Below are 21,544 nucleotides of genomic sequence, written 5' to 3'. Positions count from 1 at the left end.
ACTAATCGCGGGTTCGATAGGCACAATTGTATAGTTAATATATATATAAATATTACAACAAAGTCATCGAGCACATGAGAGATAGAGGAGAGGTTGAAATAATGGAGTCAGACACATTTCATGGTAGCATGCTCACCTCAGCCCCGCTTGGTGGTCCATGTGGAGACAGGGGGAGGGGGAGGAGGACAAGGGGAAAGGGAACAGGAGCGAGCACAGGGGAGAGGAAGGGGAAGCTGACCAGAGGCCAAAGGGACATCTTTATTGCTAACCAAGGCTTATATATCTTTGGGGGGGCATGCAAGCCCCCTAATTACAGGTAAAAACACATGTCACAGGAAGGGGTTGCAGTATAGGCTATACAGCAATGAGAGGGGGACAATCTAGGGATGTACACGCAAAAGGAAAGGGAAGGATTAGGGGTACATGTGACAAGATGGGCGGTTCCTAGATTCATGATGGCTGCCCAACGTTGGATGTCACTGAGCCGGTTTGACCTGTTCTCTGGATCTCCATAGAAACCATTATCAGCAGGGTGTAAACCCCACCCACAGGGGCCAGACTAATGGTCACACGCCTTAACAGCAGGGAGTGGGCCCTCCTTGTGGTGGGACCAGACAGTATTCTGGCTACTGACTGCTTTCAGGGAGGTAACTTGACAATCATTTACCATGAGCTGCAAGCAGTGTTCTAAGTCTAACATATATTTGGGGGAGGCAACTTGGGAGAAATCTTTCTGGTTCCCACACCGTAGCCTGAAGTTTGCCATGGATTGAAACTTGGGGCGACTCTATGAAGTTCAGTGGAAAGTTGCTGGAAGCTGGGACAGCTGTGGAGCAGGAGACACTAGTGGGCAGAGGGGCATTATCTTAAGGGAGGGCGGTTGCCTGCAGCTGTCCAGCTAGAGATATTTCTTGAATACATACTTTTACCAAAAATGATGTGCACATTCTTCTTTTTTTGGTCCTAAGTATTTTCCTAAGTGCACGATGCAATTATTTTTACAGCAAACACTTAGGAAAAATAACCTTGCAGGGGGAGGGCATAGCTGGCTAACAGGTCATTTGCGTGAAAATGCGAATACAATAGGTTCTCTGATGTCTTTCCTTACCTTTTCTACTTTCTCCAACAAGATCTGATCTTTAAGATTCCAGCCTCGAGAGCCGGAGGACTTGGATTCTCACCTAGGTTGTACCAAACACCAGACGTGCAATCCTGGAAAAGCAACCTAGAAAATGAACTTCTTTGGGTCTGAGCTCCCACTGCACGAAAATAAGAGACTTCATCAGGGAGGACAAATAGGTTTCACCAGGTGAAGTTAAGTTAAAAAAAAACAAAATATCACTATGAAATCATAGAAACTTTATTAAACAAAACAGGAAAATGTGAAGCTATGGGTGCTTGATCTAATGGGTGCTTCCTCTAGGTCCCTGCACTCCAGAAGGCAGTGTTTCCATCTAGGGACACCCCCACCCCCACTGCCACCCCGCCACCCCGGCCAGCAATCCCACATGCTTCTGCTTCCGCCAGGTCAAATGGCAGTTGGGGCATGCTCAAGGGACTCAAGTCACGATCCTTTAAACTGTCCTTTGAGTTTTGCGAGGAAGAGCAAGTGTGAAGGAGCAAGATTAGAGCTGTGGGGAGGATAGGGTACGTTTCCCAACACACTTCTTATAGGAGGGCCCTTGCTACCCTTGAAGGAGCAGGGGCATTGTTGTGATGGGGAAAAACCAAAACTTGGGAGCAACTTTCCTGGCCTTTTTCAATTTCCTCAGGACGTCATTATAAGCCCATGATCGCATTGTGTCCTTCAAGAGTGTCTACCAAGATTACCGTGCTGCACCCCCCCCCAAACAGTCACCAGAACCTTCTGAGCTGACCTCTCTGCCTTGAATTTAACTGATCCAGCAAGCCCCTTTGGAAGCCAGCTGCTCTGATTGGCCCTTTTCTGGAAAGTTCCCTGATGAACCTAAGACATTACAGAGAGAACTTGTCTGCAGCCACCCACTGACAGCAGAGACGGTCAAACACATTTTGTTGGAATAAACCTGTGTGTTTGAACCAGCGGCAATACTGGTTGACTTACCCTCTTATATTTTCGACTCTAAATCAACTTTATTCAGTGGTCGTGACCAGCTACAGAGCACTGTGTTGAGGAGTCTGAGGCCCATCCAGGTTTATCGGGACACAGAGATCATAGAAGCCTTTATTAAACAAAGCTGTCAAAATGTGAAGTTATTGGTTCTCCACATAGCCTCCCTCAGGGCTGTGCACTTCTGAATATGGTGTTTCCATCGCTCTAACACTTCCGAAAGGTGCTTTCTCGTGTCATCAGATCATCGATTTCATCTTAATTGCTTTGCTTTTTAGATTCTATAGGCTTTGCATCCAGTAGTGGTTACATGTTAGGCTGCTATCTGCATGATTGGCAGTTCAAAACCACCAGCAGCTCCGAGGGAGAAAGACTGGGCTTTCTGTTCCCATAAACAGTTACAGTGTCAGGAACCCCCAGGGGCTCGCATTGAGTCAGCATTGACTCCATGGGAGTGAGTTCGAGTAAGGTCACACAACCTTTGTAATAACCTTGTGTTTGTGTTTCACTACAGGAAGATTGTGGATCGAATAGACAGTGATGGGGATGGCTTTGTCACCACAGAGGAACTGAAAACCTGGATCAAACGAGTGCAGAAAAGATATATCTTCGACAGTGTCGCGAAAGTCTGGAAGGACTACGATCGAGATAAAGATGATAACATTTCCTGGGAAGAATACAAACAGGCCACCTATGGTTACTACCTAGGTAGGAGATGCGGAGAAGGGATTACACAGCTGGGGCTGGGCAGCCAGCTTCTTCCGGGAGATGCTCCATTTCTTATCCCAACCACTCCCTTGGGGGAGATGTCACAACCTCTTAAGTAGAGTTTGCTGTGTACGTCTCCCTCTGCTTACTGAGAGGGTACACTTGGCTTACTGAGTGAAGTGCAGCGGGGTGGGTGGGAGTGCGGCCAGGGGACCTGATCACTGCCCTCCCGGAGCGTACGATCTCAGAGGGTCACCCAGAGAGCCAATCAGACAGGAAATATTTCTCTGTTATAAAATGTTACAGAGTTTCAGAGGGGGTGGAGCAGTCAGGGAAGGCTTCCTGGTGGAGGGTGTTTTGGGACCTGGACTGTGAACAGTGTATTTCTCTTTGGGGAGAAAAAGGCAAGTGGGGAAAGTAGGGGGGGGTGGGGGCTGGTGGGCAGATGTACAGCGATGCACTCAGTAATGACTCAGTAATGTGCAGGGTTTGGATAATGGAAGGATGTGGGGCAGAGACGCAGAATATAAACCTAAGTCCATGGTAGAAACAGTGAGGAGACAGGCTAGAGGAGAAACACACACACACACACACACACACACACACACACACACACACACACACACGGCTGGGCTAAGGGAGATCGACAGCAAGGCAGAGGCTCTGAGATAAGAAGCAGTTGGTAGTAAAGAACCTCTGTGTTCCAGAACAAGGAGTGACATGGTGAAGGCAGGATTCTGGAAAGAGAAGAATGGCCTTGGCATTGTCTGAAGCAGACAGTCACAAACTTCCTTGGCCTGCTACCTCTTAAAAAAAAATTATTCAGTACACACCACCACTCCCCACCCCGGGAATCAAAATATTTGGATTGTCGCCTATAACCCAGGATAGAGTGTAGGTATCTGCAAGAGAGCCCGGGTTGTGTAGTGGTTATGCATCACAGGGTATGATCCGAAAGATCAGCAGTTCAAACCCACCAACTGCTCCGAGGGAGAAAGATGAGGCTTTCTACTCTTGTAAGCAGTTACAGTCTTGGGAACTCCCAGGGGCATTTCTACCCTGTCCTCGAGGGTCACTGTGAATCGGCAGACTCGATGGCAGTGAGTTTGGAGGTTTGGGGGATCTGCTTTTGCAACCACTGCCCACCCCCACCCCCAGATCATTTCCAGTGCCCTCCAGGGTTCGTACTGTCCACTTGGGAAACACAAAGACCTATGCTCTGGACCACTTGCTGTAATGCCCCTCATGAGCCACTGAGGCCCGGCTCATGGGATGGCATGAGGGGATGGGCACTGAATGTCTACAGAGAACTTGCCAGGTCTGGTGCCTCCAGTGTTTACGCGAAGGGCGATTTGGACGGAAGTCTGAGCTTCTGTTTGCATCCTGCAGGCAACCCTGCCGAGTTTCATGACAGTTCAGATCATCACACCTTTAAGAAGATGCTCCCTCGTGATGAGAGAAGGTTCAAGGCTGCAGACCTGGATAGTGACCAGACAGCCACTCGGGAGGAGTTCACTGCCTTCCTACATCCCGAGGAGTTTGAGCACATGAAGGAAATCGTGGTCTTGGTAAGACAGATGAGGTGCCTGGGCTCGGACAGGATGGGGGAAGAAAGCTGCACCCACCTTGTGGCGCTTCTCTTTAAGGGAGAGTGCCTTTCAGCCCGGGGAGAATTGGAGGACTCCGAAGAGGAAAGCAGGGGGTGCCTGCTGATCCAGTAAATTGGTCAGGGCAGGCTAGCTCCTGTAACAAAGAGCCCCAGCCTGAATTGTGTAGCACAGGAGAAGCTCCCTTTCTGCTTAGACAAAGTAAAATGCAGACTTTCCGGGGGGACTGGCAGTTGACAAGGCCAGGCTACTTCCATCTCGTACTCTGCCATCTTGTGGCTTCCAGGTCATCCTGGCAGTAACCATCTGGCAGACAGAGAGGGAAAGAGAAGAAGGCATAACCTGTCCTAACTGCTCTGGCTTGGAAATGAGACACCCTTCCCATTTACGTTCTACTGGCTCCACCGAAATCGGAAGAGGCTGGGGCGAAATGCTTGGATGTGTGCACAGGAAGAGCCTATGGGCTTAGTGAGTCACGACTTGGCCTCCGCCAGCCCTCTTTTAGCTCTAAGACCGTGGTCTCAACCTTCCTCATGCCACGGCCCTTTCATACAGTTCCTCATATGGTGGTGACCCCCAACCATAACATTTGTTTTCATTACTACTTCATAACTGTCATTTTGCTACGGTTATGAATCAGGAGGCCCCTGTGAAAGGGTACTTGACCCCCAAAGGGGTCACGACCCACAGGTTGAGAGCCGCTGCTCTAAGAGGCCTAGAAAAAGAAGGCATTGGATTGTTAAGGTGGAAACTGAAAAGCTACAACTAGACGGGACCGAGTCTTTGAAGGGGGATGGATCAGATTCGTACACTTTCTGAGCAGGCCTGTGAGAAAAGGGCTCGGAGTGTGGTGGTTTTTCACGCTGTCTCGTTGGGTGCAAAACGACTTCATTCTCCACCTGAGTAAAATAAATGCCATCACTTACTTGTTGCCGGGGCAGCTAACCCAGCTTCCCAACTGTTTCCAGCTGGCAAACAAGCTGCCGACAGCTTTTCTTTACTTCTGTTCTGAGCGCGCCTTTCGTTATCTGGTTGGTGGATGGGTCCACCCTTGTCGCATCCTTCATCATGATCAGCATGATCACCCAGGGATTGGGCAGAAGTTCTGCTTCGCATGCAGTATCCATGTAGTGGTGACTCGTGTGGCAGAGGGGTGGGTGAAGTCGTGGTCCTATCCACAAGTACTTCTGGTTCAGCTACCACTCTTGGGCTGGAATCTTCTTCGACTAAGGCTGCCTTTGAGTTGCTGTGTCCATGGACAGTAAGCGAATTAAGAAAGCAAATGTACAGAGCCTAATACCATCAAAATTCAGCTGTACTTCCATGTTTTGCGATTGCCCACTGGTTTATATTTTATGCCAACCCAGTGGCACTGGGATGGATTTTTGTGATTATCTCACCTCATGGTGCTCAAGCTGGTTTGCTTGGCAGGTACCCCCACCTGGGTGGTGGAGACGGTTGATCTGGCAGGGCTTTGGGATAGGATCAGAACAACTCTGGATTTGGGGGTACATGTTCTTTTAAGGAGAGAATTCTCCTTGTAAAGTTGCAGGGTAGATGCGTTGTCGCAAAAACCACTGCTTGAGGGCGATTAAAAAGCAGCCAGAAGGAGGACGAGATGAACGAGCAGTCACCCAGCTTTCAGCCAGAAGAGCTGGACCGAAGAAGACAAGAGTGAGACTTCTCAGGTTCATGTCGGCCAGTGGCCATCTCATTGCGCTTTCTCCTTCCTTCCTAGGAAACCCTGGAGGACATCGACAAGAACGGGGATGGGTTCGTGGACCAGGACGAGTATATCGGTGAGTGCTGGCCTGCAGTCTGACTCAGCTGCCTCAACTGGGCAGTGTTGCTCCACCCATAGGTCTGACCGCTTCCCCAGACATCTCTTTAGGCAACAGCTGCCAGGGGGGTGGGCCTTCCGATCTGATGTGTCATGCAAGCCTTCGAGGTGCCGTCTCAGGGAGCCACTACTAGATCACAGTCAGTGGGCAACAGACAAAAAGGTTGGCCCTGCCATTAGGTTGGCCACTTGTATCCCCGGGCACTGTGGCTGCCCTTCATCACATTGCCCGCTTTTCCTTTTGTAAATGGGATCGGGGATCTTGCTGACTGAAAGCAGTGGTTCTCAACCTGTGGGTCACAACCCCTTTGGGGGTTGAACGACCCTTTCACAGGGGTCACCCGATTCATCACAAGAGCAAACTTACAGTGATGAAGTAGCAACGAAAATAATTTTATGGTTGGGAGTCACCACCATCTGAGGAACTGTATTCCAGGGTCGCAGCATGAGGAAGGTTGAGAACCCCGGGCTTAAAGGGAGGCTTAAGCTCACAGTCTCACGGGAGTCTCTAAAAAGAACGTGGAGCAGCAGGGCCTGGAAACGCTTGGGTAGGTGCAGCTGTGATCCGTGGGATTATTAGTAGCCACTGGGGGCGATCTCCTTAGAAAGGAATTCCTTTTTAGCGAGGTAAAGCCTTTTTCAAAGCGTACCGCTACCTGTCCATAGAGCTACTTTGTGTGTCTGGATTTTGGATCCTTTGGTGGCAAATGCCCTACTTGGCATTTTGTCTTGAAGGTCTCCACTTCGGCAACACAGAAGGAGCCTCCATTAGCACACTGTGGTTGGCACGCACCATTCCCAATGGTAGCCCTTTCCAGTAGCTCAGTGACCTCCAGTCTTCAAGGCAACAAGGGATTTCCACTTGCTCTTCTCAGCAGAGCTTTGCCACCCGGCTTCCTCTACAGGCTGCCTTCTCCAGACAGCTTTCCCCACATCTCCAGGAAGCTGTTCTTGTGGGACGTTGCCACTGAGTTGGCTGTGACTCGTGGGAGTCTGTCCCACAGATTGAAACACGGCATCGCCCTGTGCCGTCTTCGGGTCTTTGATATGTTTCAGACCATCGCTGTGGGGACTGAGCGTGCCCTTCTCATTGAGGGGCTCCCTGGCCTTCACTGATCCCCCACCAGACGTCAGGGCCTTTTCTAGAGCTCCGTCTGCCCTGACGACGTGCCCTCATCCCAGTGGACATCTCCCCCTCCTGCTTCTAAGGAGCAGTCTGGCTGTCTCTCTCCTAGGAGGCCCTGTGTCCTGGCAGCCCAGGGAACATTTGGTGTGCTTCAGCCTCACCACACTCAAAGCGACAGAACCATCTGATGCATGTGTCGGTCCAAGAAAGAGGGGTGGGAGTAGACTTTTTCTACACACATGTAATAGAGACAGTTAATTACACACTTGGTCTCTGGTCCTGTGATTGGATTCTTTTGCCACCCGTACACACAAAACAAGTGCCTTGAGTAATAAGCAAAGGGTCTCCTGATCTTTAGAAATTATGTTGGGTCCTAAGAACCCAGCCTTTTTCTCGTCTGCCTGTGATAACCGACAGGTAACGCCCCACAGTAATTAAAGTGCTCTGGGTGACACGACCTTTGTAGACTAACCCGTGCTGACAGCTCCCTTGTCACACACGAGAGAGACGAGTTCAGAGCCACGGACGCCTCACCTTGACAGTGGTGATGGGATGAAGACCGACAGAAAAGGCTGACGGATGATAACCAACAGCAAAGCTCTTTTCATTAAAACGGTGTGCTCTTCCCGGCGCTCCTGAACTCTGCATTGACACGGTGCAAAGTCAAGGCCCACGTGGCTTTGCCACAACACAGCATTCCATTGTTGTCAGAGAAGGAGGTGGGGGTCATGGCACTGGGCCGTCTGATACTGAGCGCCGATGTAGCGGCTTGTCTAGCACGTGAGTTCTCAGGTATGCGGTAGCATGGATGGGACACCGGAAGTTGTGCGGTGTCACAGGGCAGGCATAGGAACTAGGAGTTCTGACTTTGAGGTCTACCAGTTGTGAGCCATCTAACCTCTCCAAGCCTCTTTCTTCATCTGTAAAATGAAGGTCCAAATGCACCTGTGCTGACAGTATCAGATGATGCTCAGATTAGCTACAGGAGGTGGTCTCAAAAAGTTCTTGGAAAAATGAAATTTAAAAGGAATTGAATTTTTCCATGAAGGTGTGAAACCCCTTTGGATAAGTAACAGCTTACTCTGGAGGTCTCAAACCCTGAAAATCCTAGATGTGGGCCTTTCTGGGGGCCAACCCCAGGGGCTTCCTTCTTTCCCCGTCATTTACGGCGCTACGGCCCTAGGTTTTCCAGCTGTGGTCCACTGCAGAGAAACTGCCCACGGGGTGTCCCTTTTCCAAGACGACCTGGTGAGGAAGCAAACCATGAATAAGCATCGCCCTCTTTGTCCTTTGCTGCCAGCTTCTAAATGGAGGCAGTGGTTATTGTACAGGAGTGTGGTCAGGGTCACGTACAATCCGTGAAAGCCCTTTGGAAATGATACAAGCAGTAAGTAGCAAGCGCAGGGGTCGGGAAGCAGTGTCCGTGTGCCTATGCAGGCGGGAGTTCATACTCGCCTTCGCTTCTGGGATGGGTCTGTGCCTCGGTGCTTTGCATGGTTCACAGCACCGGCTTGCTAGGATGTCGGGAAACCTGAGCTAACAATACGTAAAGTGCCTTGGACAGGGTCTAGACCAGAAGAAAGGAGTTGTTCATGAACATTATTAGTTTTCACCTATGGAGGAAAAAATCTCTTTTTCTTGAGCGGTTTTTCACCATTTGCTGTCACATAAAGTCTCCCACGTGATATTTGTGATAGCCCTGCGGCTCTCTAAATTATTGTCTCTAGTTTTACAGATGAGGAAGCCTAGGACTCCGTTACGACACTCAGTACCTTGATCATGGTTGCGGAACAAAGTCAAGAGACCAGCTTGATCTCCTGACCCCTCTGCTCAGTTCTCTCTCTCTTTTATCAAGAAGCATTCTTTCTCCCGAGAAACTGCTCACTCGCTGTTCAGGGTAGGCCACTTCGTGAGCTGCCACCCTTTGGCAGCCCCAGGAGGTTCCCTGTCCCTGCCTTGCACCTGCCCACTTCTCCCTGCACCCTGACGGCAACCGTTTCTTCCAGCTGACATGTTTTCCCACGAGGACAGCGGCCCGGAGCCTGACTGGGTGCTCTCGGAGCGGGAGCAGTTTAATGAGTTCCGAGACCTGAACAAGGATGGCCAGTTGGACAAAGAAGAGATTCGCCACTGGATCCTCCCTCAAGATTACGACCACGCGCAGGCCGAGGCCAGGCACCTGGTGTACGAGTCGGACAAGAACAAGGTATTTACATGTGGCCTTCTCCCGCATTGCTCCTCGAAGGGAGACAGTGTACAGAAGGTGGGCTCTGTTTGCTTCTTTGGCGGTCGCATTGGCTTGCCTGCCCAGTCTTTGTCGACTTGTCTTATTCTTGCCTTACAGAAGAAACCTGTACATATGACCAAATCCCACGATAACCCACAGTGAGTTCATGCGGGCAGACAGTCCCTGATAGTCGGCAACGAGCCACAAGACTTGCGTGAAGCCAAACACTATAGGATCGCAGAACCAGTCACTTGGTTTGATGGGGACAAGACACGGAGTTAAGAACTATACTTAGCATCGCCCTCCGACGAGCTTACTTCTCCATAGTTTCAGCCATTGGATATTTATCAAATACCTATGATGGACTGGGCACAGGGAAGCCCGTTACATGAATGCCCAGAAACCCTTGGGCCAGCTCACACTGTTGGCCGTGTTTTCTCAGGGGGCTTGATTTCCCAAGTCAGCCCAGGCCTAGTGATGAGCTTCTGAAAGCTCCCGGCCTCACAGACTCCCTCCCTCCAGAGGGCAGTTCTAGGCCCCACACACGGAGGAGTCACCATGAGTAAGAGCGTTGGCAGCTGGCATCGATAGCTAATACTTCCGAATCTCAGGAAAGACGCCCAGTAGTTCTCTTTTTCCTGATAAAGCCCACGCCCGTTAAAGACGATCTAAAAAGAAGTCCTGGCTCGTCCCACTCTGGTCACCGCTCCAAACTCTCAGGAGACAGTTGAGTCATCCAGTTCGGTCTGAAAGGGGAAGTGTCATTCTGGGGACCTGTCTTGGGAATGACAGCACTACTTTTAGACACAAGTAGATTGTGCTTCTGCATTATTTGGGGATTGAACTGACGTCTCTGAGGCCACTTTTGATAGCAGGAGGCTATTCTCGTTGGGGTTTTGAAGGGCAGGTGATGTAGAACAGGGCGGCACCCAGCTGCTTCTTCCGGGTTAAATGCAGTGCTTAAGATGTTGCAACTCCAGAAGCAGCATGAGCTTTACGCCACACTATTACTCATAGTTCCAAGAGTTTCTATTACAGGCCTCTGCCCTCTCTCCTGCAGGATGAGAAGTTAACTAAGGAGGAGATATTGGAGAACTGGCACATGTTTGTCGGAAGCCAAGCTACGAATTATGGGGAAGATCTCACAAAAAATCATGATGAACTCTGAAACACTCATCAGACATAGCCTGGCAGACTGTGGGAAGCTTTTTTTATAGTCTTGGATGGTTGCTGTAATTGTCTAATTTAAAAACAGTTGTTTCTAAAAAACAAAACAAAAATATTTGTACCTGAAGATACCAGAAAATAACCCTTGATATTCTTTTAGTAAGATGTCTCTCAAAATACATTAAAATCTTGATTAATTGCCACTCTCTATGGTGATGCATTACTAAGACGTGACTTAAACTACAATGAACTAAAACTTGAAAAACCTTGTTATTCGGAAACAGTGGGGGGTAGGAGGTTTCATACTGAATGACTGACATGTATGTTAATTACCGGTTTTTACTTTTGCCATTATTAAATAGTTGGTGAGGTATAATTCTGTTTTTTTAGGTAGGCGTATTTCAAAGTAAGGCCGATTTTTCAGCTTCTTCCATTTTTGAAGTTTTACTCTGAGCTGTTACTGTAAGGGGTGGGTCAAACCTCTGTGTCTTTCCCCCTGTGGGCTAGCTAACATGCTCCAGAAATCCACATCTTGGCTTTTTTTTTTTTTAATAACAAGATGCAATCAAGAAAGATAATGTGAAAACATTGAATTTTAGAGGTAGAGAAAATGAATGCCAGGTATTTGAAGAAATGTAGGAAAATAGTACATGCTTTAAATGTACTTGAGAAAGAGGTTCTTGGCGTGTCTGTGAGGACGATGGATCGCTGATCTGTGGCCACCAATTGGAATGCGCTTGTGGGGCACGAGCAGACTGGAAGCCTCGTGATGTGCTGGAACACACCTCCCAGTGCGGGGATCCCGCAGCCCTCCCACCTGAGCCCAGGGCAGCTTACATCGTGGAATAAGGACAAGGTGCCATTTCAAGCCAGTGCCTGGTAGCAAAGAAAATCACAAAAACCTTTCAGAGGTTGAAGTTCCAGCTGTTATGTAGAAAGTGAATGAAATAAAGGATTCCACTGAGAATTTCCTACCGTGGCTGTGTTTGTCTTCCTGTATATGATTTGCAACCTCATTCTTCCCCTCGAATCAAACGTGGGGATACAGTGACATGAGTGGAACCATAAAGGTTCTGTTTTAAAAGACTCATTACTGGAATGTTTATTATACCCCTTTGCTTTGAACTCAGTAAATACATATGTATTTCCTTCACTGTAGTCGTTAGGGGCTCGGCAGGACTTAGGCAGTCGTTTTGAGACAAGTTTCAATGGAAACAGTCCAGATTTCTCACCTGGGTCTATGAGCCCACCTTCTCCCCGGGATCTGGTTCCAGGTGCTTTGTCAGCAGGATCTCCCCTGGTGGCACAGTGGGTTACATTGAGCATAGTCCTGCTAACGGAAAGGCCTGCAGCTGGAACACACCAGCTCACCTGAGGGAGAAAGGTGTGGTTGTCTGCACCTGTGAAGATTGATGGCATTTGAGACGCCACGGCGCACTTCTGATCCATCCTACGTGGTCCTTCCTAGTGAGTCAGGATCAACTTGATAGCAGTGGTCTGTGTCCATTCTCTCGTAACCTCCTATTCCAGCTCTACGGACCCTTTCTCTGATCCTAGTGCTGCTGCTGCTGCGAAAAACCACACCTCAAAGCACAAGTGGGTGATGTGAGAGAACAAACTTATTTTCCCACAGTTTGGGAGGTTTAAACTCTGTTTCTAGGGGTCAAGGAGGAGGCCTCTCTTTTTCTCCTTCTGCTTCCAATAGCAGCCAACCATCCTGGCCATGCTGGAGGTGGATTTTCCTTGTGTGGCTGTCTCCACCTGGTATGTTCTCTCTGGTAAGATACCATGCACCTATGATTAGGTTTGGGGCCCACCCTGCTCTGGCATGATTTCACTGACAACACAAACCAACCTCTCTTTTCAAACAGGGTCATCTTTATAGGGCTGGGACCAGGCTAGGCCTTTTGTACTTGCTTCCCCCTGGGGTTTTGCCCATCTCCCTCATCCTCCAATCCCAGGTAACTAGAATATTTTCTCCAGATTCCACTTTTTAAAGTAGTCTCCACTCCCGTCCTTACCATTTGCATTTGGTTTTCTAGGGGCTACCAGAACAAATGCCCACAAGGTGGAGGTCTTCCTAATAGACACGGATGCCCTCACAGTGCTGGGGGCAGTAGGCCTACGTTCCCTTAGACAACTCTGGGAGAGAGGCCTACCTAGCCATTGAGCTTCCCACGGCCCTGGGTGTTCCTCAGTTTGTGACTTTGTAACTCCAATTCCTCCATCTTCGTGGCTTTGTATGTGACTCTTCCTGTTTTCCTTGTAAGGACTCTTGCCATTGGACATAGACCCACCTGGTTAATTCAGGATGGTCTCATCAGGGAGATCCTTCAGCACAAAGACAAAGGTCCTTTTCCCAAAGAGGGTCACAGGCATAGGTTCTGGAGGATAGGGTGTGGACATCTTTTGGAGGCTCACCATTCAACCTCTCCATTGAACTTCTGGTTTCTATATTGTCCACCTCCTCCTGCCTGCTAGAATTTAAGCTCCATGAAAGCAAGAGTCTGATCTGTCTTATAATTTCCCAGAACAGTAGAATCCAGTATACAAGGAGCTTCAAAGAGCTCCTGGGAAAATTCTATTTCAATTCCACTTTTCCCACATGTTTTTGAAGCCCTTCCACCCTTGTATAATAAACCTTACATAATAAACACTCGGTGATTATTTGCTAAATGAATGAAAAGTTGGTAGCTTTAATTAAAGCTTTTCCTGGGGTGGGAGAGAAGATATTCTATAAAAAAACCTAACAGTAGCTGAAATTTGTTGCATGGGAAGTGAAGAACCATATATACTCATGTATAAGCCAAGTTTTTCAGCACATTTTTAATGCAGTTTTGTGGTAAAATTTGCCTTGGCTGATACTCGGGTTGGCTTGTACTCAGGTATATATGGTGATTTGCCTCAGACTCTACAGTCATTACATAGAAGGGCCAGAACTCACCTCCAGGTGTTAGCTGGCTCTAAAATCCCTGCTGCAGATCTGCAGCTGATCGGTGTTCTTTTTTTCTTTCTTCTTAGTTGCTTCCCTTGCCCACAGCATATGACTGTGTGGTCAGGAGGAGAAAACAACTCCTCTTACCTAGACATAGACACTTAGCAAAGAACACCTAGGTTTTAAAAAATAATAAATAGAGAAGATATGTAACCTAATTATGAGCATAACACTTAAATTGTGCTAATGCTATTTTCCCCCAAATGAGAGCACTGGTTGACTTACTAAATGGTACATCGTAAAATGTTAAACGTATTTTGAGCTCCAAGTTTTTCAAGTCAGTGCACGTAAGAGGAGTACCCCTCAAAGGGACTAGAGTTTCTGGGGTTAAACACTATTTAAGGAGAGGAAATCTTCGCTGGGGGACATCACTGTTAACATGGTGATTTGTAAAGCCTTAGATTTCTAATAGGGTCTGACTGTTTCAAGGGAAACATATTGTGTTTCTTGGTAACATTTCAAGTCTGATTATGAGCACATGCTACAAAATTGATCTGTAGTGGGAAATACTGTAATGTCACAAAGCATTATTTATATGATTACTGTGACTGAAAGCATTAATTGCTAGCAGCCATAACCTGCCCTACTGAGAGATGAACACACATTTTGTACCCCTTGTCTGTTTTCGCCATGATTCGAGTATAACAAAAAGCCTAGCTATAAAATCTGCAACACCTGAATGGTTTGGGCCCCCTCACCTGCTTGGGTGAAACTCTTTCCCCTTGTTAACAAAGCCCCGAGTCAGAGCTGCTCAGAAGTGCCTGGCAAATGGGTAGCTAAAGAGCTACATGACCCTGCCGGAGCAGCTGCGTGGAAGCCTCCTGTAAATACAGTCGTGAGTGAATGACTGGGGCTTTGGGGGGTTGTTTTTTAAATGTTTGCTTTAAGTCTCTAGACTGACTTTTGGTTGTACATGGGCCCACGATGAGTCACCGGCCCCTAACAACAACAAGATAATACTAATAGCTTCTACCGGGTACTATTCCAAGGCCTGTGCCTACATTTCTTCATTACCCTCCTAACAGCCTGTGCGGCTGGTGCTGTCACAGGAGGAGGATAACTGGGCTGTGCTGTGGGGCACAGTCCTGTCTCGATGGGTTAACAGAGGTTGAATTTTTGCTTTTGCCAAGTCTGCTGTGTTCCTGGGCAGTTGTCCTGGACAACTTTGATAGCTCATCCTCAGGGTTCCCTATCTATCCACAGCCATGGGAAAGTCAAGGATAGCCATTGAAACGGCTGCCCTTGTGGACCTTCGTCTGTCAAAGCAAGCCAGGTGGCGACGTGTAACTTCAAGGTGCAGAGAAGGGTCATCTTGGTGGCGCTTCGAGGGTGCTTGCTGAAGTACTGGGAGCAGCGCTCCGGGTTACCACCGGGCCATTTCCCCCATTTATAGACTAGGAAACTCAGAGGGTCAATAAATCATTCCTTTGGAACACAGACCCTAAGCGAAGGGCCCATATTAATTGATTGTCCAGATCAGAACATCCTGGCTCGTGAAAGGCAAGCTGCCCTACCCACTTTAGAAGTTTCTAAGAGCCACGGCGCCCCTACCTCTGGCTGTGCTTGTCCACGCGGGGCGAGGAGCCCATAAGGCACAAGAATTTTGCCCGCTCAGATCTATGGTCCCCAACCACCCAAACTCAACCCCGCGCCTTCTAGACTACACGCCATTTCCTGGAAAGTCAACCCCCAGCCCGTTGCCACGGACTAGGAGCTGACTCCGAGAAACCCCGTGTAGGGCGTCGGAAACGAAATCCTCCGGGAGCAGACAGCCAAGGCTTTCTCCAGCAGGGTGGCCGACTGGTGGGTGTGAACCACCCACTTTGTAGTTAGCCGCCCAACCCTTAGTCCAGAGTCTCACCCTGGAATGGCCTGCCCAAATGGCCCCATGCCTTTCCCAGGGCTTTGTGGGATGTCATTAGGCTTAACGAGCGGCCACAGTTATTAGGGGGTGAGCATGGTGTCCTGGTTATGCCTTGGGCTGCGATCCTCATGGTCAGCAGTTTGCATCCACCAGCAGCTCCGAGGGGAAAAGACTGGGCTTTCTACTCCCGTAAACGGTGCCGGTCTCGGAACCCCCCAGCACTGACTCGATGGCAGTGAGATGGCTTGATGTCCACACCCACGTACACAGAACCCATTGGTGGGAAGGAGCAGAGGAATGGCCCACAGATTCCACTGATCCTCCCATCGTGAGAGACCCACAGTGGGACAGCCAAGTGGCAGGCCCCACAGAACAACTGTAGGCAAACTAGGACGTGAAGCTGCCCTCTTTAGAAACGGCAGGTCCAGGATATAAAGGCAGGGTTCTCTGATGGTAAAGTTCACCACCTTACTTGCCCCAGGACATTGAAACGGCTGCTGCCATCATCCCAGTTTAATAAACGGGTGGCAAAACATGAGGTCATTTGAAAGTTGAGGACCACTGGGAGGACGTGCAAAGTTGGCAGTAGGGAAAGACTTGTGCTGAAACACCTGGCTGGATTTGCATGTTGGCTCTGCCACTCGGGATTTCTGTGGTGCGGGCAGGCCACCTTCCTGAAGAGTCTGTTCCGTCTCGGCAGTGGGCGTGATGCATAGTTAGCATGAGACTGATATGAGCCCGCTTTCAGAGTAGTGACAAGGATCAGGAGAGATGAGACTATGGGCAAGAATGGCAGGTACTGAAAGGAGTCATGGGCCAAGATAATGAAGAGCAAGAAGAATCCAAAGCCAACCAGGAAGTAGACAGCCTTTTATGGTCATCCTGACGCTGGCGTGGATGAGAGAGGCAGTATTCGGGTCAGAGTGGAGAGGACGTGCTTTGGAGTTAGCTAGCCTCACTAGCTGAATGACTTTAGGTCAATAATTCCCACTTCATTTCCCTCGTCTGTAAAATGAGGGTGGTCTGTCCTTCATTGGTCTGTTGGGAGGACTTGGTGACAGTGTGAAAGCACTGGCCCAGGGCTTGAGGCAAGGAGGTGCCTGCTGGTTTGTCTAAAAGTATGTGACTGGTTCTGTGACGCTGTATAGAACATTTAAGGTCTTGTCAGTCCTGTTAAGGGCAAAACTATACGCGGAAGAATCAAAATCGTTGAGAGACTAACTGCAACTTTATTGCATGAGATCTACGATGTTTGGTTCTGAGGATTCACACAGCAGTTGGGGTCCTCAGCCTCAGGAGGCCCTCCTTGAAGTGTTCTGGAAGGCTTGTTGGCTTGCCGGTGGCTGGATTCACAAAGACGTGGACCGAAGAGCCGGTGGTACAAGCCAAGGCATCAAACTGTGACAGCTTGGGGTGGGCAAAGAAAAAGCCATCGTTGAGGTCCTGGTGATCTACTGAAGGTGGCCCCTGGGTGGCCTTTGGTGGAAACAGAGCAAGTCGATAATGCACGCTGGACTGGCCCACTTTCTCCACAGCTAAGGCAGCCACTGGGATCTGAGGAAAGCCGACGGGTGTGTAGAAGGTGCACTGATTGGTCGCCATGAGCCCCACCAAATGGGATGTTAGCAAGCCGGTCTTCAGGCCACAGTACCTGAAAAGTCAAATCAAGGCTTAGTCTTGGCTGCCATTACCCTTCCAGCCTAAAGGCAGCATGTTTATGAGACAGAGCATTTTGGTCTCAAAGGGTTTTGACCTATTTCAGCTCCACCACTTACCAGCTGAGCTATTTGGGGCAAATGACTGAACTTCCTTGTTTCCACAACAATAGTGTTCCTGTCAGTAGTACTAACCTCACAGTGTGGCTGTGAGAGCCAACTGATACATTTCATTAATATATGTCATGTAGAGAAATACCACGTTATTTACTGTATCATGAGTTCCTAGATAAATTCTCACTAATCATCGTTTATTATTAATAGTATATGTCCACTTTGTCCTTGAGAATGGCCATAAGGGGAGGGTACTTTTGTTTGAAGTGAGAGAAAGCTCATTTACTGGAGAGCGTTTTCTTTGCTCTCTATGGCAATGGGTCTGGCTTATGAACAGGAATGTCCTAGGTGGAAAGGGTTTAACCGATTCTTACTACCGGCACTTAGCTCTGCGACTTGATTAGAATCTCTTCAAAGACCGGGCTGTGTCTCACCCAGTTTTGAAGTCTGTTGAATAAAAATGAGGTGGGACTGGAGATAAAACTTGGTGGTTGTACAGAATCAGGGAATAAAAAGCATCATATCAAGGTGAGCCCCAAGGAAGCCAATTTATGATGTAAGCATTTTAATAGCAGTATCTTCTTTTCTTGAGAAAATTAAGACTGAAGAACTGATGATGGGTTGTGCTAAGGCTTGACTACACAGCTGTTCACTGAGGCGTTGTTCATGGGAGGGAAAACGGACAAGCTAAACCTCTCTGCCCCAGGGCATCAGGAAGGCTTTGTGTCCAGGGGCGCTTGGCCATCCCCATGACGTGGAAAGATATTCAAAGAAGAACAGCAGCGTACAGCAACATATGATCTCTGTTGTATCAGAACATACTGGTTTATGTACTTACTGTCGAGAAAAATTTGAAGGGATAGACCCCGAAATATTTTCAGTCTAGCACTGGAATTTGGGTTAATTTCTTTTCTTTTGATATGTATGGATTCTTTTAATGTTTGTTATTTTTTTAAGACTGAACGCAAATTTAAAATTTAAAAACACACTCAAGAGATGAATAGGTTAATAAGCAAGGCTCCTACTTCTCACCCATTAGGTTCCTGCCTCTGGCTCCCCTCCCTTCAGGAGCCTTCTTCAGGAACATCACGAAGGGCAAGGGCAAACCTAGAGGAGGCCCTTGCTCCGCACCGTGACCCCCGCCCAGCGAAAATCACAGTCTCTTCCTTTCATCGCCCGTGCCTCTCTGCTGCTGTTGCTTCTCCTAGTTCTCTGCCACCATTTTCTTCTCTCTTTTGGGGGGCAGGCAGAAAAACAGCTGCCTGTGCCCACGGGGGAGCAGTGTTCCATAAGCAGGGTCTCTGTTCTTTGTGTTGGCCTCACCATGAAAACTTTATAGTTTGAAATGTCAGAGTGCTTTTGAATAAGAAGCACCTAGCATGTGCCAAGATTGCACGAGACGCTGGAGGGCTCAGCCTCGTGGTTGCATGAGTTTTCTGTAACTTTGGAATGTCACACATTCAGTACTAGGTCTGATTTGCCTGATAGTAACCAAAGAGTACTTGGGGAAAATCTTTGCCATTGTTCGTACTTTTAAGGATGTATTTTGAGTGAAGTTTATATATGTGTAAACCCATTTGGATGCATAGCAAGCCCAGAGGACAGAGTAGAATGGCTTCTTAGGTTTTCTGAGACCATAAATCTTTACAGGAACGGAAAGACTCCTCTTTTCTTGGGGCATGACTGGTAGGGTTTAACCTTCTATATATGTCCACATTCTTTAAAAAGTCAAATTATTTCTTGGGGCTTATTAAAAAAATATGGCTTCCCTGGCTGGTTAGGATATGGGCCAGGAATTCCTTAGGATGAATTTGTTCATTTAATAGCATCTACTGCACACATACTATTTATTATGAGGATAAAGATTTACAACTTTGAGCAAGACCAAGTTCCTGCCCCCCAGGAGTTCTCAGGTGAGGGGCTTGGCTCTGGTGTGTCACCCTTGTCTTCCCTTTGGCAACAAGAAGAGACTAGCTGTTTTCCTCTGAGACTTGTAGAGCAGAGAAGAATTGGGCAGTCCACTTTCATGCACCCCCTTGCCTATTTCGCCTCTCCCTTCTTCCCCTCCATAAACATTTGTTGGGCACCTGCAGATTACCTGCTGACATGCTCCAGACAAGAAAGAGAAAGCAGCCAGCATATTGGATAGCACTGGACCCTGTCCTCATGTAGCCTGAGCCTGGAGAGGAAGCCATCATCCGACAGTCATGCAAGGCGATGGATGCAATCTCAGGTGAAGCACGAAGCACGGAGACTGAAAGCTCAAAGCAGGAAGTCTGAGTTGGTCTAGGAAATCGAAGAAGACCTTCAGAAGTGGGAGCCGAGCTGAGGCTCTAGGAAAGAGCAGGAGTGATCAAAGTGATCAGATAATGGGGTAGGGGGAGTCTTCTAGGAGAAGGATGACATGTGTGTGGGCCCAAAGGCCAAAGAGAATAGAGCATCTCTTGTAGACTAAATCCCCAGATGAATGGAACACAGACTACCAGAGAAGGCTAGAGCCAGATTGGAGATCTGGTTAAGGAATTTGGACTTGATCCTATGACACTGGGAAGCCACTCAATGCGTGGTAGGCAGAGGAGAGGCACTAGCAGGTTTGTTTAGTAAACTACTCACGTTGAACCATGGGATAGCTGGAAATAATGATGGGTCGGCAGGAAGAACAGGCTACGACTACAGCCCTGACTCGGGCTAGGGCCTTGGACTGGAGTAACGGCAGAGGAACGGGAGAGAACCAGGTGGATGCGCCTGGAGAGGTTTCCACCTGATAATAAGTAAGGAATACCGAGAGAAAAGAACCCAGGAGGACTCTCCAGCTTGGACCATTTGTTTTGCATAGTCCAGTGATGGGAAGCAGGGATGAGGAAAGGAATAAGTGTGCGGTGAAGGTGAGAAAGGTTTGGTGGAGGTGCCTGGGGAGACTTGAAGAGGAGGCGCCCAGCGGCGGTCATGATCTCAGACCAAGACATGGACGCCACGGGGAGCCAGAGACAAAGATGGGAGTGATGAGTCTACAAACCCATCTATCTATCTATATACTGGGGTAGGGGGAGCGTTCTAGAAGGACGCCATATGTGTGGGCCCAGATTGGAGTGTGTGTGTGTGTGTGTGTGTGTGTGTGTGTGTGTGTGTGTGTGTAATAGAGACATTATTAAGTCAAAGAGGGTAAAGACAAGAACAGACGAAAACAAATCATCGTCTGAGGGAGCTCATCAGCATGAGGCCAAAATGGCGTTCAAAGGATTCACAGCCACATGGTTCCATGAGCAAGCGTGCGAGTCCATCATAAAATCCCATTTGGTGGCAAAACAAGTTCATCTCAGTGCCAAGAGGGATTCCAGAAGTAGGTAAGGGACCATGATTCTCTGCCGTCTCACTGAATTGAGTGGATCCTGACTCAGCGATCCCATCGGACAGGGCAGAACTGCCCCCAAGACTGTCATTCTCTCAGGGAGTCAAAAGCTTGTCTGGTGGTTTTGAGTGGCTGCCATCGCGATTAGCAGCCCAACTTGAAACTAGTGCAGAATAGAAACTTTTACAGGATTAGTTCTGGGCCCTCCAACCACCTCGGTTAGGGTTTAACTTGTGATCCGGACACGCTGGCATTCCAATTTCCATCCAGGACAGGCCCAGGCAAGACCCTGAGGGTGAGCTGACCTGGGGAGTTGGCGCAATTCGGTTTCAAGCACATTCTGCCTGAGGACAAAGCTTTCTTCGTTGGCTCAGGAGAGTTTAAGGATCGCTGCAAACGCCAGAACCTCGGAAAGAAGAAGCCTAACACAGATTCTCCCACCACCGTGTTTCTAGAAGGAATCAACCTGACAAACGCTTACATTTGCACAGAACTGGGGAGAAAATGCATTTCTATTGTGGTTTGAGACAACAGTTTGTAGTAATCTGTATAGCACTCCTGGGAAATGAATACACTAGAGTAGTGGTTCTCAACCTTGCTAATGTTGCGGCCCTTTAATACAGTTCCTCATGTTGTGATGACCCCAAACATAACATTATTGTTTTTTAATAATTTTATTGGGGGCTCATACAACTCTTATCACTATCCATACATCCTTCCATTGTGTCAAGCACATTTGTACATTTGTTGCCCTCGTCATTCTCAAAACATTTGCTTTCTACTTGAGCCCTTGATATCAGCTC

The 21,544-nt window shown here is 48.4% G+C and overlaps 2 protein-coding genes across 2 annotated transcripts in view; one reads left to right on the top strand and one right to left on the bottom strand.

Moving 5' to 3' along the window:
* RCN1 (reticulocalbin 1) overlaps positions 1 to 11,731 on the top strand; it is an 18,014-nt gene extending 6,283 nt beyond the window's left edge. Inside the window, exons 2-6 of the mRNA XM_004708263.2 lie at positions 2,604 to 2,797; positions 4,187 to 4,365; positions 6,143 to 6,203; positions 9,377 to 9,576; positions 10,658 to 11,731. Coding sequence (XP_004708320.1) covers positions 2,604 to 2,797; positions 4,187 to 4,365; positions 6,143 to 6,203; positions 9,377 to 9,576; positions 10,658 to 10,765 — 742 coding nt within the window. The 3' untranslated portion in view covers positions 10,766 to 11,731. The remainder of the gene's footprint in view (positions 1 to 2,603; positions 2,798 to 4,186; positions 4,366 to 6,142; positions 6,204 to 9,376; positions 9,577 to 10,657) is intronic.
* A 5,101-nt stretch (positions 11,732 to 16,832) lies between these two features.
* LOC123521781 overlaps positions 16,833 to 21,544 on the bottom strand; it is a 118,967-nt gene continuing 114,255 nt past the window's right edge. Inside the window, exon 3 of the mRNA XM_045291067.1 lies at positions 16,833 to 17,274. Coding sequence (XP_045147002.1) covers positions 16,890 to 17,274 — 385 coding nt within the window. The 3' untranslated portion in view covers positions 16,833 to 16,889. The remainder of the gene's footprint in view (positions 17,275 to 21,544) is intronic.

The sequence above is a fragment of the Echinops telfairi genome, unplaced genomic scaffold (genome assembly GCF_000313985.2).
Source record: "Echinops telfairi isolate 266 unplaced genomic scaffold, ASM31398v2 ScPeMD7_60;HRSCAF=208, whole genome shotgun sequence".
NCBI lineage: Eukaryota > Metazoa > Chordata > Mammalia > Afrosoricida > Tenrecidae > Echinops > Echinops telfairi.
The sequence above is the reverse complement of the archived record's forward strand: the minus strand, read 5'-3'. Positions and strand labels throughout refer to the sequence as shown.